This window comes from Triturus cristatus, chromosome 3_2 (genome assembly GCF_964204655.1).
Source record: "Triturus cristatus chromosome 3_2, aTriCri1.1, whole genome shotgun sequence".
NCBI lineage: Eukaryota > Metazoa > Chordata > Amphibia > Caudata > Salamandridae > Triturus > Triturus cristatus.
This window is the reverse complement of record NC_140584.1, coordinates 602,898,159-602,910,348: the sequence shown is the minus strand read 5'-3', so window position 1 is coordinate 602,910,348 and position 12,190 is coordinate 602,898,159. Positions and strand designations below refer to the sequence as shown.

The 12,190-nt window shown below is 41.9% G+C and overlaps 1 protein-coding gene across 8 annotated transcripts in view; it reads right to left on the bottom strand.

The window, feature by feature from the left end:
- Nucleotides 1-12,190, bottom strand: part of ADGRB2 (adhesion G protein-coupled receptor B2) — a 1,096,893-nt gene that overhangs the window by 629,497 nt on the left and 455,206 nt on the right. For 3 of the 8 annotated variants that reach the window (XM_085648478.1, XM_085648471.1, XM_085648472.1), the window contains exon 4: nucleotides 4,726-4,890. The exons of the other annotated variants lie outside the window; for them this stretch is intronic. In XM_085648478.1, coding sequence (XP_085504604.1) covers nucleotides 4,726-4,890 — 165 coding nt within the window. The remainder of the gene's footprint in view (nucleotides 1-4,725; nucleotides 4,891-12,190) is intronic. 8 annotated transcript variants of the gene reach the window in all.

Here is a 12,190-nt window from a genome sequence, read left to right as displayed (position 1 = left end):
GGACAATTCTTGACCTGGAATTCCCTCCGATAATGAACAGCCAGGTTACAGTGATGGCTGATTTGCCATATTTACAGAGGGGCAAGTAGATTTCCCTGCACTGGAACTCCAATTAAGGTCTGGCGGTCCGAGGCAAGAAAGTCCTATATTGACCCCGACAAGCAGGGAGTAAACTCTCTGCATGTCAGGGCCATTGTTTATTTATTTTTCAAAAACAAACTTTAAACTTGTGAGTCCACAATGCAGCCATGCAAACCATAACTCACACATCAAATGCAGTGCTCATGACTTCACGTCACAGATGCAATTACAAAAGACAATGCTACTTGTAAAAATACAGTTACATTGGCATTAATGGTACCAATGAGACAAAAATGAATAAAGTGCTATTTAGTTTTTGTGCATATGTCATGTATTGCATGTTGTACTTTTATGTATGGTTACTTATTCGCTGCATCTCTGTGAGGTCAAAAGTAAATCATTTGGTGTGCAGATTACGGTTTGCATGGCTACTGAGTGAGTTATGTATCATGCAGCTGACCATAACTTGTGAGCTGCTTCCCACCACTGCTCATGGGTTTTGCCATTCACCTGCGATCGGCAGGGGCTGGAAGCCGGCCCGACCCCTGCTGCACACAGCCATTGCAGCTTAGCTAAACTTTATAACTGTGAGCCCGATTTCATGCAATTCATCAAACAGCACCAAAGTTGTTAGCACATAAAAGCCGTTTTGTAGACCCTCTAACTTTGTTCCAACTGAGGGCACTGCTATTTTAAGACATGGGTACGCTGGACAGTTCACCAGGGCTCCTACGAGGATTGGGGCACCCTGCAGACCTGAATTTAACACAAATTTTCAGTTAAACATTTTTATTCCTGTGAGTGGTTATGTAGGCAGGGCCTACTTCACTGCTTTGCCCGGGGGCCTATAATGCTGTTTAGACGCCCCTGCCTGACAGAGCAGCATTAAATGTCAGATGGCAGCACTGGATTCACGTGGTAACACTTTACCAAATGTCAAATTCATCACACAATGACAAACCTATTATCTCTATTAGTTATCTAACACTGACGCTGCGACACGGAACATGACAGAGAAAGACTTAGATGACTGAGCTCTGATGTGATCCAAATTTCGGGCAGATTTGTTGGGTTTATGAAAGATTTTTTTTTTTTTTTTTCTTATCTAAATAAGGCTAATAAGATCCCAAGATGGCTACCTCACACACCATGATCCAGGTATATAAGCCAGTCATTTGCACAGATGTTTTGAAACCATGGAAGAATTATTTTCATCTTGAGCAACTCTAGATATGATGCATACTAATCTACTGCGGTTCCTTCCTCTGTCTGTGCCCAATCAATTATACATGACAACCATCCTCTCTCTTTCTGTAAGTGCAAGACCGCAGTATTGCGAATTGTAAATATTTCTGCTGCTGGGGGATCCTGTTGATTGTGATTCCCTGTGTACAATTACTCAGGCTCACAGTTTACCATTGCATTGGCTGCCTTCCAGAGGAGTAGGTATGAAGATGCTTCTCATTTCCGTGTTCCAATTATTGCAGCTCATTTCATACTAACTCAAACATTCCAACCCTGACACAATGGTTCAAGCACACAATAAAACTGCAAAATTATTCAATTTTGCGCTGTTTTCATATCAGAAGTGATGTTGTGAGAAACAGTGTGTGTTTCTGCAGAGGAATGAAAACCAATTCTCCTTTGCTACATCAATGATATTTAATTCGGTTAAGGGGACAAGTGTTCTTTCTTTGGGGATCGGCAAACAATGGGCCCGATTCACAGAACTAACTTAAGACAAAATCCTAAACTTACTACCATTTACTCATTTTGGTATTCACAGAAGGTACTTACTCATTTTGGTATTGACAGAAGGCACTTACTCATTGATGAGTAAGTGCCTTCTGTGAATACCAAAATGAGTAAGTGTCTTCTGTGAATACCAAAATGAGTAAGTGCCTTCTGTGAATACCAAAATGGTAGTAAGTTTCAGATTTTGCCTTAAGTTAGTTCTGTGAATCGGGCCCTGTGATTCTAAATGATTTGATAGGCCATGTGGTTTTAGTACATTCATCACTGGCTAGAAGAGTGGTCATGATCTGAGATGATGCTAGAGGGGACCTGTGGGATGCCAACCCTCTCTTCACACTCGAAATCTTAACAGTGGCCTTAAACAGAAAGCAATCATAGAACGCTTTTAATGACTATAACAAGCTTCCTAGTTATGGTTAATGGTGAACACTAGTAAATACAGATTAGCTACTACCACACTGTACTTCTCCTGTCCCATATCGTAATTCCAGGGAATGACCCTAAAATAACATATTGCGGCATTTCAAAGCTCATGAAAAGAGCTCAAAAATTATGTGTCAACCACTTGGAGAGATGCTGGAAGCAAACCTCTGTCTGAAAATGTTTTATTGGGCCTTTACCTTTATTTTAAAAAAAGGTTTTAAAAATTGCTCTGTGTCACAGTCAGGATAATAAACCAACTTTTTGGGAAAAAATACAATTTATCAGACAAAACGAAAAGGGGAAAAAGTAATGTGTTCCACCAGGGCTGGAAAGTCGTGCAAGTATTTCCCACCAGAAAAATGCAAATCCTCCATACATCTATCTTTAGTTTCAGGCTCTGGGTCTATATGCTATTTACCAGGCCCCCTTGCTCACGCTACTTCCCTTTCATGGGCTCCCACACAATTTCCTCTCATACTACGGGTCTCTCTAAACTGCTGCAGTCTCAAATTTCCCTCACAAATTCAAGTGATCTTCCCTTCTTGACCACAAACTATTTTCCCTCATTACTCATCTCTCCAGTGGTCTCACTAATTCCTCATCTACTGTGGCTTTCTCTTTTTGCACCTGTCTTCATCTTAATCTCCAATATCTCAGGGTTCTTTTTAGTTGCTCTCCCTTAGTACAATCTTAGACATTCATTTCATGGTGTGGGTTTCTCTCAGCAGTTTCACTCTTTCTTCTTCATGTTCTCTGGCTCGACTGTGCAGCAGTTTCACTCTTTCAACTCCATGTCTGATGATTTTAACTCACACAGTCTCGCCCTTTCCTCACTATGATGGGATTCCTCTTTAGTAGTCCCATTATTCCCAGTCCCAGCTTCTCACTTCTCTCAGTCTAATGCTATCCTCTTAAAGTCTTCATTCATTGTACCTTCCTGCAGTAGTTTTTGTCGTTTGAGATTCTCCCTTTGAGTAGTGACTCTCTTCTGTCTCACTCTCAGTCCTCTGCCTCAGTTGACCTGTTCTTGCGTTCCACACCCTGAGAAACTCTCTTATGAAGGTCTTGTATGAAGGGTGCCTTCTGCCCTAATAAAAGCAAAGAAAATGCCCTTGCCCCTGGTTGGGTATTAAGACATCCACGTTTGAGTGGAGAGGAACTACTAGGCTTTGGTGCCCATGTAATGGCTGCTCTGTCTCTGGCCATACTTTGTATATGTGCATTTTTCTCAAGAACCCTCAACCAATAATATTTTTAGACATTTAAGGCAAACCCAAGAAAGGGAAATATATTTACCGCTGTAAATGTTAATTAATTCATCCTTACCCATTATGCGTTCTTGATGCCCTGCTGAATCTCAACGCCTCATTACCACCTGTTGCCACTTACTCTCCAACATTTGTCTGCCCAGTGGCTGTTCTCGGAACTCCCTCGTGTTACTTTAAAGTTTCTCTTTATACTTCCTATGAAAGTTTTCCCAAGGCTATGTCACTGCTGTCCTGTCATCCCTATTTCAACATAGTTTCTCATCAAAGACCCTAAAAGTGTGATTTTTCTGATCTCTATTCTGCTATGTGTGTCCTCTACCAGCCGCCTTACTGGTCCTTCACATTCCGTCCAATGCGAGGTGTACTCAAGTATTGAAACTGTGATTTATGTTGGTGGTTGCCATCCTCTGGTGCTCTCGTAAAAGCCGAGTAAGGTTGTGCAACACCTTTCATTCTCTAGCTTATTTTCAATAGCATTTCTAACTCACTATACACTTTGTGTATTGTAGGCCTTTGCCAATTAAATCCCCTGTGACTGTTCTGCGTTCGCAAAATGTAAATTTTACTTCGGGCTTATACTTAAATCAAACAAATGGTGTGTTGCGTATTTGATAAATTTCCAATCATCAGGGGGATGCAAATATATTTGCATCTATTTACACTCCTTATGTAACTCCTTCATGGACACCTCTGAGACAGATTACTCCTCTGACAGCAGTTTAATTACACTAAATGCATGCACAGCAGGGTCATTCAGGAAGAAGGAAAAAGAGGTTGCCACGGCTTGGGTCTTGAGAGGAACAATTTGTGGCAGGGTGGGGAGAACGAAGTTGGGAGGAAGTGCATTGTTGGGGATGGGTGATAAGGAAGGTCTGGAAGAAAGTTCCCTGTCCAATGACTGTCGAAATGGATGCACCCCACTTTGAAGAAAACTTTTCCTGCAGGCAATTGTGGGCCACAGCTAGTTCCAGTCCGGGAGTCTGTGGCACATAGGATTTTGTGCAGCATGCTCACAGAGCCCAGCCTGGAACAGCCGCCCACTCTTGACACCTCGGTTATCATTGTCAATGTGCCATTCAGTACACCTTCAGTGGAAAAGGAACCAATAGAATTACACTAAGGAAAGGCGGGGGTGAGGAAGGCTGGCAAAGACAGTGCATCAGAGAACCAAAATGGCCTGAGCCAACAGAGCCAGTACCTGGGCAGGCATCGGTGTTGTTACAAATCCGGGTCTCTCTCAGCGGCCCGCTGCACAACGTTCCATACGGAGAGGACACACAGGAGCGGGTGCGGATCTGCCACCCCTGACCACACGTCAGAGAGCACACACTCCACTGGGACCACTCTTCCGCTGCAGGGTCTCCTAAATAGAGAAAGACACGTGTTGGTACCAGCATCGTCCCCCTAGACAGGGTGCCTCACAGAGAAATAGCCTCTGGTGGGCCAGCTACAGCATACTCTATAAGTTGGCGAACCATGGCATGGCTTTAGCAGCACTGCCTGGACACAGCACCAACAGAAGAAGACACAACCCCCGGTAAGGCTGTGTTACAATTTGCCCCATATATCTTTTACGCCCCTTCTGCACTGGAATCCCATTCATTTGTCCTTTTTTGCCGCAGGGGGGTGGTTTCATTACTGGTGAGTCTTGTGAGACTGCAGACAGGTCGTGAGAAAGGCAATATGTGACTAACATCCAGGGAATCCCGCTGATCGCAGTTAGTCTCATGGCACTTCAGAATGTAATGGAAATGTAGCATTAGCTTTACGTAATTTTACACACTGTCCTACGTCACCCACCTATTGAGGCGGTTAAAGCACAAGGACTCAAGTTAAAGGGAATCTGTCCAGTCGCTCATCAGAGGTGTGCCTTGTGGCAAAATGAGTTACAAATTTGCTGTAGTGCCGGTGAGACCAACTGCACCTCACAGGCAGACAATTGGAGTTTTCTTACTGTGGAGACATATTAGGTTCCCCAATTACATCATTATAATGTAGAATGACAACCTCACCAATAGTATAATTTCTGTTTCTCATAAGATCACAGGAAAAGAAGACTGGGATAGATAATCAGATCATTATTCCTAAAAGCAAACCTTAAAAAGAATATACATATGCAAGGTCACCTTGAATGATGCTTTCGAACTCTGCATGGATATAGATGGCTTCGTATGCTAGGAAGCCTCCTGATGACAAACAATGACCTTGATCACAACTTATTCGTGGCTGATGTGACAAATGACACACACGGCCAACTTCTCTCTTTAGCTTGCATCTCTGATTGCACTTCTCGGAAGCCTCGATTCAAAAGCCTAAAGCCCACGGAGAGTACCACTGTTGTTACAAGAGATAACGCAGAACAAATATCTCCCCAGCTATCTGGGAACTCAGGCAATCTATATTTCCATATAGCAGGGATTAAAGGACGCGCATGTATCCTCCACCCCACAACAAACGCAGTATCACCAAGTAAGACCTTGCTATGAACATTCACTTTAAGACGATCAAGTGTCATTACTAAGGAAGCGGGCACAGCCCCTTCCTCCTTATATTATCCACAGGCTGGATATCACAGTCAATGCACATCCAGAGACCATGCGATTTTGAAAGAATATGTCACAGGGAGACTAGCATACAAAATGCAAAAAATCAGAGAACTGCATATTGGCCTACAAGACTATAATCCAGAGTGTGGTGGGATGGTGACAGTGTCCAGTGTACAGAATGCCAGTGCAATGTACCCATCATCTCCAGCATTGAGGCTGTTTCTAATGGTCTACTTTCACCTCACAAGTAGTATGAGATTGAGCACATCTTTGGAATTTTCTGAAATTGGGCCCAATCAGAAAACAAATATGTGCAACCTACCCAGATGTCCGCGTCTCGACACAGAGACCCATGCAGGGGCGAGGGTGTTGAGGGGGGGTGCTCATGTGGGATGATTGCTCCCCACATTGGACACTTAAGCAAGAGACCCTTTGTACTCATGTTGGTGTGGTACATGAGGTCCAGAAGAAGCATCGGTAGTAAACAGTTCATTTAGCTTTGATATTGTTGAGGTATGTTATGTTCTTTTGGGTGTTATGTTTCCTTTACGTATCTTTCCTATTTCGAAAGTTCTTTATAGAATTTTTAGTTATGACGTAGAGACATGTTCTGGAGGAGCTTGACAAGGGGCCTGTTCTGTGCTGTGGGTTTCTCATTTTCGACTGGAAATAAACTTCTCCTGTACAATTTTCTGTGGCCTGGATTCTTCTCTCTGTGGAATAGGTATGGGCAACACCACAATTGTAAATATAGGCCAATGCCGCAGCCAGAAGACAATGTGTAACAATGTCCTGTTGGCCTGGTGTTACTAGGCACGCACATCCTCTGCCTAAGTGGTTAAAAATCTTAAATTACCTAGTGTTTGTGTACGAGACCTCCTTTTATGCAGGCAGCAGCATAGATATAAATGTGAGCGGCTGACAAACTCAGGCCATATTTTATACGAGCAGAAATGGCATTATTAGTTCCTGCATAAATATTGATGGTGCTAGTATGCGCAGGCCCCTGCAGGCGCGGCTCTGTCACACCAAGATCCAGAATTCATCAATCTTGGTGCGAATGTGGGACCGCGGCTAATAAATCTGGGATTGGCAAAAACGCGGCGTGCAAATTAGAGACGAATTTTCTGAATAAATAAACTCGCACTAAAGCATAAATAGATATTCAGAACCCTAAAAAAAGTTCATACATATACAAGGTGCAAACATTCCTCCTGCCTTTTCATCTAACCTACTGCACTGCCACATCTAATCCCTTTTGACCGTCATGAATTACAGTATTCCTTTGCAAAAGAGACAGACACACAATGGCACCTACCCCTCACTGGCGATGGAAGCAGCACAGGTGGACTGTAGGGTTACAGCCCGGCCTGGCCATTCTAGAACTGTTCCTTGCCTCATTGCCTTAATTGTATTCAACATACAGCGGCCATCGACTCACGCTCCTGTCTACATGTAGAAAAAACGAACTTTAGACTAAACAATTTTGCAACGACTGGGCTGGTTTGAAATGAAGTGTACTAATACATCTGAAATACTGATCCGTTTGGTACGTAAGAAGCGTCACTGTTTCATAGGTTCACCTGTTAGCCGTAGGAATCCTCCAGATACGTTACTACATATGCCACAGATATGCCCACAAATGTTACCTGTCGTGCACCTGCTCCAGATATATTACTGCATATTGTATCCATACATTAAAACATTTACCTGCTTGAAGTGTAACCTCAGCATCTGGGACCCATTGACCTGTGTGCGGGTTCAAACTTGAGCACTTCCAACAGATCAAGATATCAAGAATCATGCGCTCTTACCTGCTCCTTCACTGGGTGGGGAACACATACTGCAGACACACTGTTCATGAAAGGGATCCTTGCTCATAATACTAACTTGCTGTGGTGGTACTCCTCCAGGCCCCCTACCAGTTTGGGGAGGGGGCACCAGTGATTCATTGAAGTGCAGGTACCTCGCAGCGCTATCAGCTGGCATTGTGCATGCAGTATTCCCTGGACTATCACTGCAACCTTTATGTACTAGAGCAAAACACCTCGTTTGCAATATTCATGATTAATTAGCATCAACTGTGGTTTAGGCTCCATCTTCGAATTTTGGGATATGATTCAGCACATCTGTCAGCTTGGGGACTAGATAAAGCGTTTGGGCTAACACGTGGCCATTAGTTATATCCAGTACCAAAGCCCCATCACCTATACCATTTTGCAGATTGCTTGGACACGTATACATGTTTTGAAGGGAGTGCACCACTATGTAGCAGTGCGGCGCGGCCTGGCTTTCATGGGTGTCTTTCCCAAAGGAAGACCTCTCTTGGTATTTTAAGTAATCTTGGGCAGTTGGCGTTATATATTTAAACTAGTATTTCAAGCATTTCTAATCAATGTTTAATGTAGTCGTGCAACTTATCTAGCCCCAGCAATGTTATAGCCTTCCATTAACACCGCCCCATGTATGATCTTGCCAGATGTCCCTCGCATGAACTGAAACCAGTGCAGTTTGAACCACAAAGTGAAAAATGAGTTTCAAGGTGCTCCAGTCTTGTGCCTGTGCACGTATGCATAAGTACTGCAGCACGGTTCAGTTTGTTTCATACACACATTTGCAAGTTGTAATAGTCCTCAAACAAAGCCTGCTGTGGAGAAATGTACCAACTCGTTTATCTTTGTGTATAAAACTACAAAAATGTCTACTTGATCGAAAACTGCTCCTGCACGAATATCCATCAGCAAGCAACAGTCCTAAACCCTGCCAGTGTGGACGTTAGAATAGCAAATTCATCCAATCCCCCACTAAATAGAAAGTGAACTTGTCAGAATGTGGATTCTAAACGCATGTCCTTATTTTAGTGCAGTATTTAATATTTATGGAAACTTGAGGTTTTTGCTGTATACATGTCAGTAAAAGGTTTTTGCAAAATATCTATTTGCAGTCTATTTTTTTACACGAAACTGAAGAACTGGACTCTGTGTATATTGTGGTCCTGTAAATGCTCTTTCCTCCTGCATCCCAATGACATAAGAGCCGTTTTCCATACCCCTAAGTAAAAATCAAATATTCTTCATATATTTTAAAAGAATAAATAAATAAAAGAAAGTTACCTACCTATGACATTAGTCCTGCAGCTTTTAAACAACATTTATTGTGTCCCAACCAACCACAGCCTATTGATAACCCTACAGTTTTATTACAAGAGATATGTGTGACACTCATGTTGGTCCTTTTGATCACAAGAAAATGACTGTCACAGGTTCAGACGACCCTTGTCAAAGAGTCTCACACTCTGACATTCTTGTAATCATATCTATGACAGCCCTCTTCAGCTTGAGCCCTAGCCTGTCCTATCTAGATGCCCAGGTTTGCATTCTTTTCTCAGGCAGTCAGGAATAAGGCTCACCCGCGAGGCCTTGTCAGCTTCCTGTGGACATATCTGATGGCACATATATTTCAACACTCTCCTATGTCCGTCGATTTTTCTGGCCCCTTATCATCGGGTTCCAGCAATGAATGTTCCTGCAGCCTGCCACTTTTAAATCTACACATATACAAAAGCGTTCTGAGACTAGTGCAAGTTGAGTAGCAAAGCTTTACAAAAACCCAAAGAAATAAAAATAAAGGCAACCATTTAAAATGTGAATGTAAATTGTAAATTGAATGATACCAAACTTGGTACTGAGTGATTTAGGAAGCATTGCGTGCCACTGTCGTTCAGAAGCACAGCTACTAACAGGAGGTCCTTTCATAAAAATCCAAAAAGCTGTGCACATAAAAATGTGCTTATAAACAGCTGAGAAAGGAAACGTTTAAAATCTCACCATGCTCTCTTGAAGGTGTCTCTCAGCCAAATGTAAGACATAAAAGCCTCATCAGAATATTTCACAAGAGGACAATATCCTTTGGCCCTTTCCTAAGTCTTAACTCCTGAAAGAGGTTTCCTGACACCCTTAGGAATCTCCATGCTGCCAGGCGAAAGATTAAGAGGTTTAATTTCAAAGACGTCAGGAGGCCGGCTGAATGGCGCTGAATTAGGCTGTCACACTCTCTAGAATGTGTGCATACGGAAAGGAAGTCAAAGGAATGCATCTGTCTGTCCCATCTCAACATTACAGGAAGGAGGTCTTCCTTTGAGCAAAATCATCTACTGTCTTATTGGTATTAATAGTGGAAAGTCAAATTCCATCCACCATTTTATCCAATATCACTTAATTATATATTTGTGTCTTTGAAACTGACCGCGTGGTTTTTAATGGCTTGCTTTTTGTTGTCACAACTCGGTGTCTAGTTGTGAGCAGAAAGCAGAATGTCTCTGACCTGTCAATTTAGTGCACATATGGGGCTATCCAGCGACTCTGCTGAGTGCACCTGTCCAGTCCTTTAGAAATGAGCTGCCCATGGAGTAATGATCCGTGGCAAAAAATGTGAAGTTGGATTTAAAAAGAGAAGTAAGGGAATTATTTCCACTTGGGCTTTTAGGCAGTGCATCACACTCCGACCTCACAGGACGGGTGTTATTTCTCGCCAGATTTTAAAGTAAATCCTGGCAGCCATTGCTCGAAACTCTAGCATGTTCATATGGAAAACTATACACCGCTGAAACATTACATCTTGAACTGAAAGTGCAGGAGAATCGCAACACAACCCTGAAGAACGCGTCCCGACTATCATCTGCTCATGCATTACTTCTTCAAAATAAATCTTTTTAGCGTGATTTTTTGCAGATCTACCACTGCAGGCTAGATCCAGCCCGATGAGTCACTGAAAAAAAAATACTGAGCTTTCAAAGTCAGGCATATTTAAGGGTCCCTATTTCATGGCAATTTTTGGTTCTCTGGAGAATGTAGAATGACAGAGTCGGAGCTTTGACGTTTCTAATGGTTGACAAGATTTAAATTGTTCAAACATATATTTGATTATGAGTGGCATATGATAAAGCATGTCCAATAAATAAAATTACTAGAGATCGATAAGATTATATGCGGTCTAACCATATAATACACAAAACATAATGTCAAAAAGTCACGGAAAATTAAAGAGAAATTGCACTTAAAAGAGCACGGATAACAGCAGCCAAGAGTCTGGAGATCCTCCATAATGGTAGAAAAATAAAAACAGGTTTTTTTATCATTAAGGTGCAATACCAGGGGGGCTCCATGTGTCAACAGGCTGAACATGTTTTTAAAGTGATGTTCCATTGTTCTGTTCTAATACCCAAGGGCAGACAAACAATATTGTACAGGCTTTTCATGAGGAAACTCCATCCTGAAGAACTGATACAAAAGTGCAAACTGTCCACAGGGAAAAAAAGACAAAGCTAGCTGGCAACAGGGAGGAAAATGACTGAAAACATTGGAAACGTTAGGGTTTAGAGTTAGCAGAATATTTTAAAAAGGGCAAATGTGTTGCAATAAGAGGGTCTATTTCAGTCGGGGTTGTGGTAACCTGCTAAAAATACAGGCGCTAGTTTCTTAGAACCTAACAGTTATACAAATTAAGTAAAAGTCCGTGAAATGTGTCCCATACTTGTTTGTTGTTTCATTTGTGTATCCTGTTTTCTTGAAGAATGGAATTGTCTTTAATGTTTTATGTTATTTCATTTCCATTCTTGTTCTTTCATGTAGCTGTATCTCTTGCTTTCATCTGTCTACATTCTTAATATTCATCAGATATTGGTAACATCCGTGGTCCGGGCTGAGTTTCATGTAAACTACCAAAATGTCACCACAATTGAGCACATTTTTTGAGTGAAATGTGTTGCTTTTTAATGCATTTTTACGTTTTGGGGTCTCTCTTTGCATAGTACCTATAGCAATACAGAATTTTGCAAGAATTCTACAGGAACGGTTTGTCCATCAAAATTCCTAACATAGGGCCACAAGATTATTTTCTTAGGCAAATAACATTTCTAGAAGTAGAGTATTTTAATAGCATGATCTATGAATATTTAAGAGATCATTATATGAACAAACAGAGAGCATTATCCGTAGCACATCCATTTATCCATTTATAAAGCGCCGGGACACTCCTCTGGAGTAGCCGTGCGCTATAGAAATAAAGTTTTAACATAACATAACTTTATGCATAATCCGTGACTCTTTTTTAAAGAAT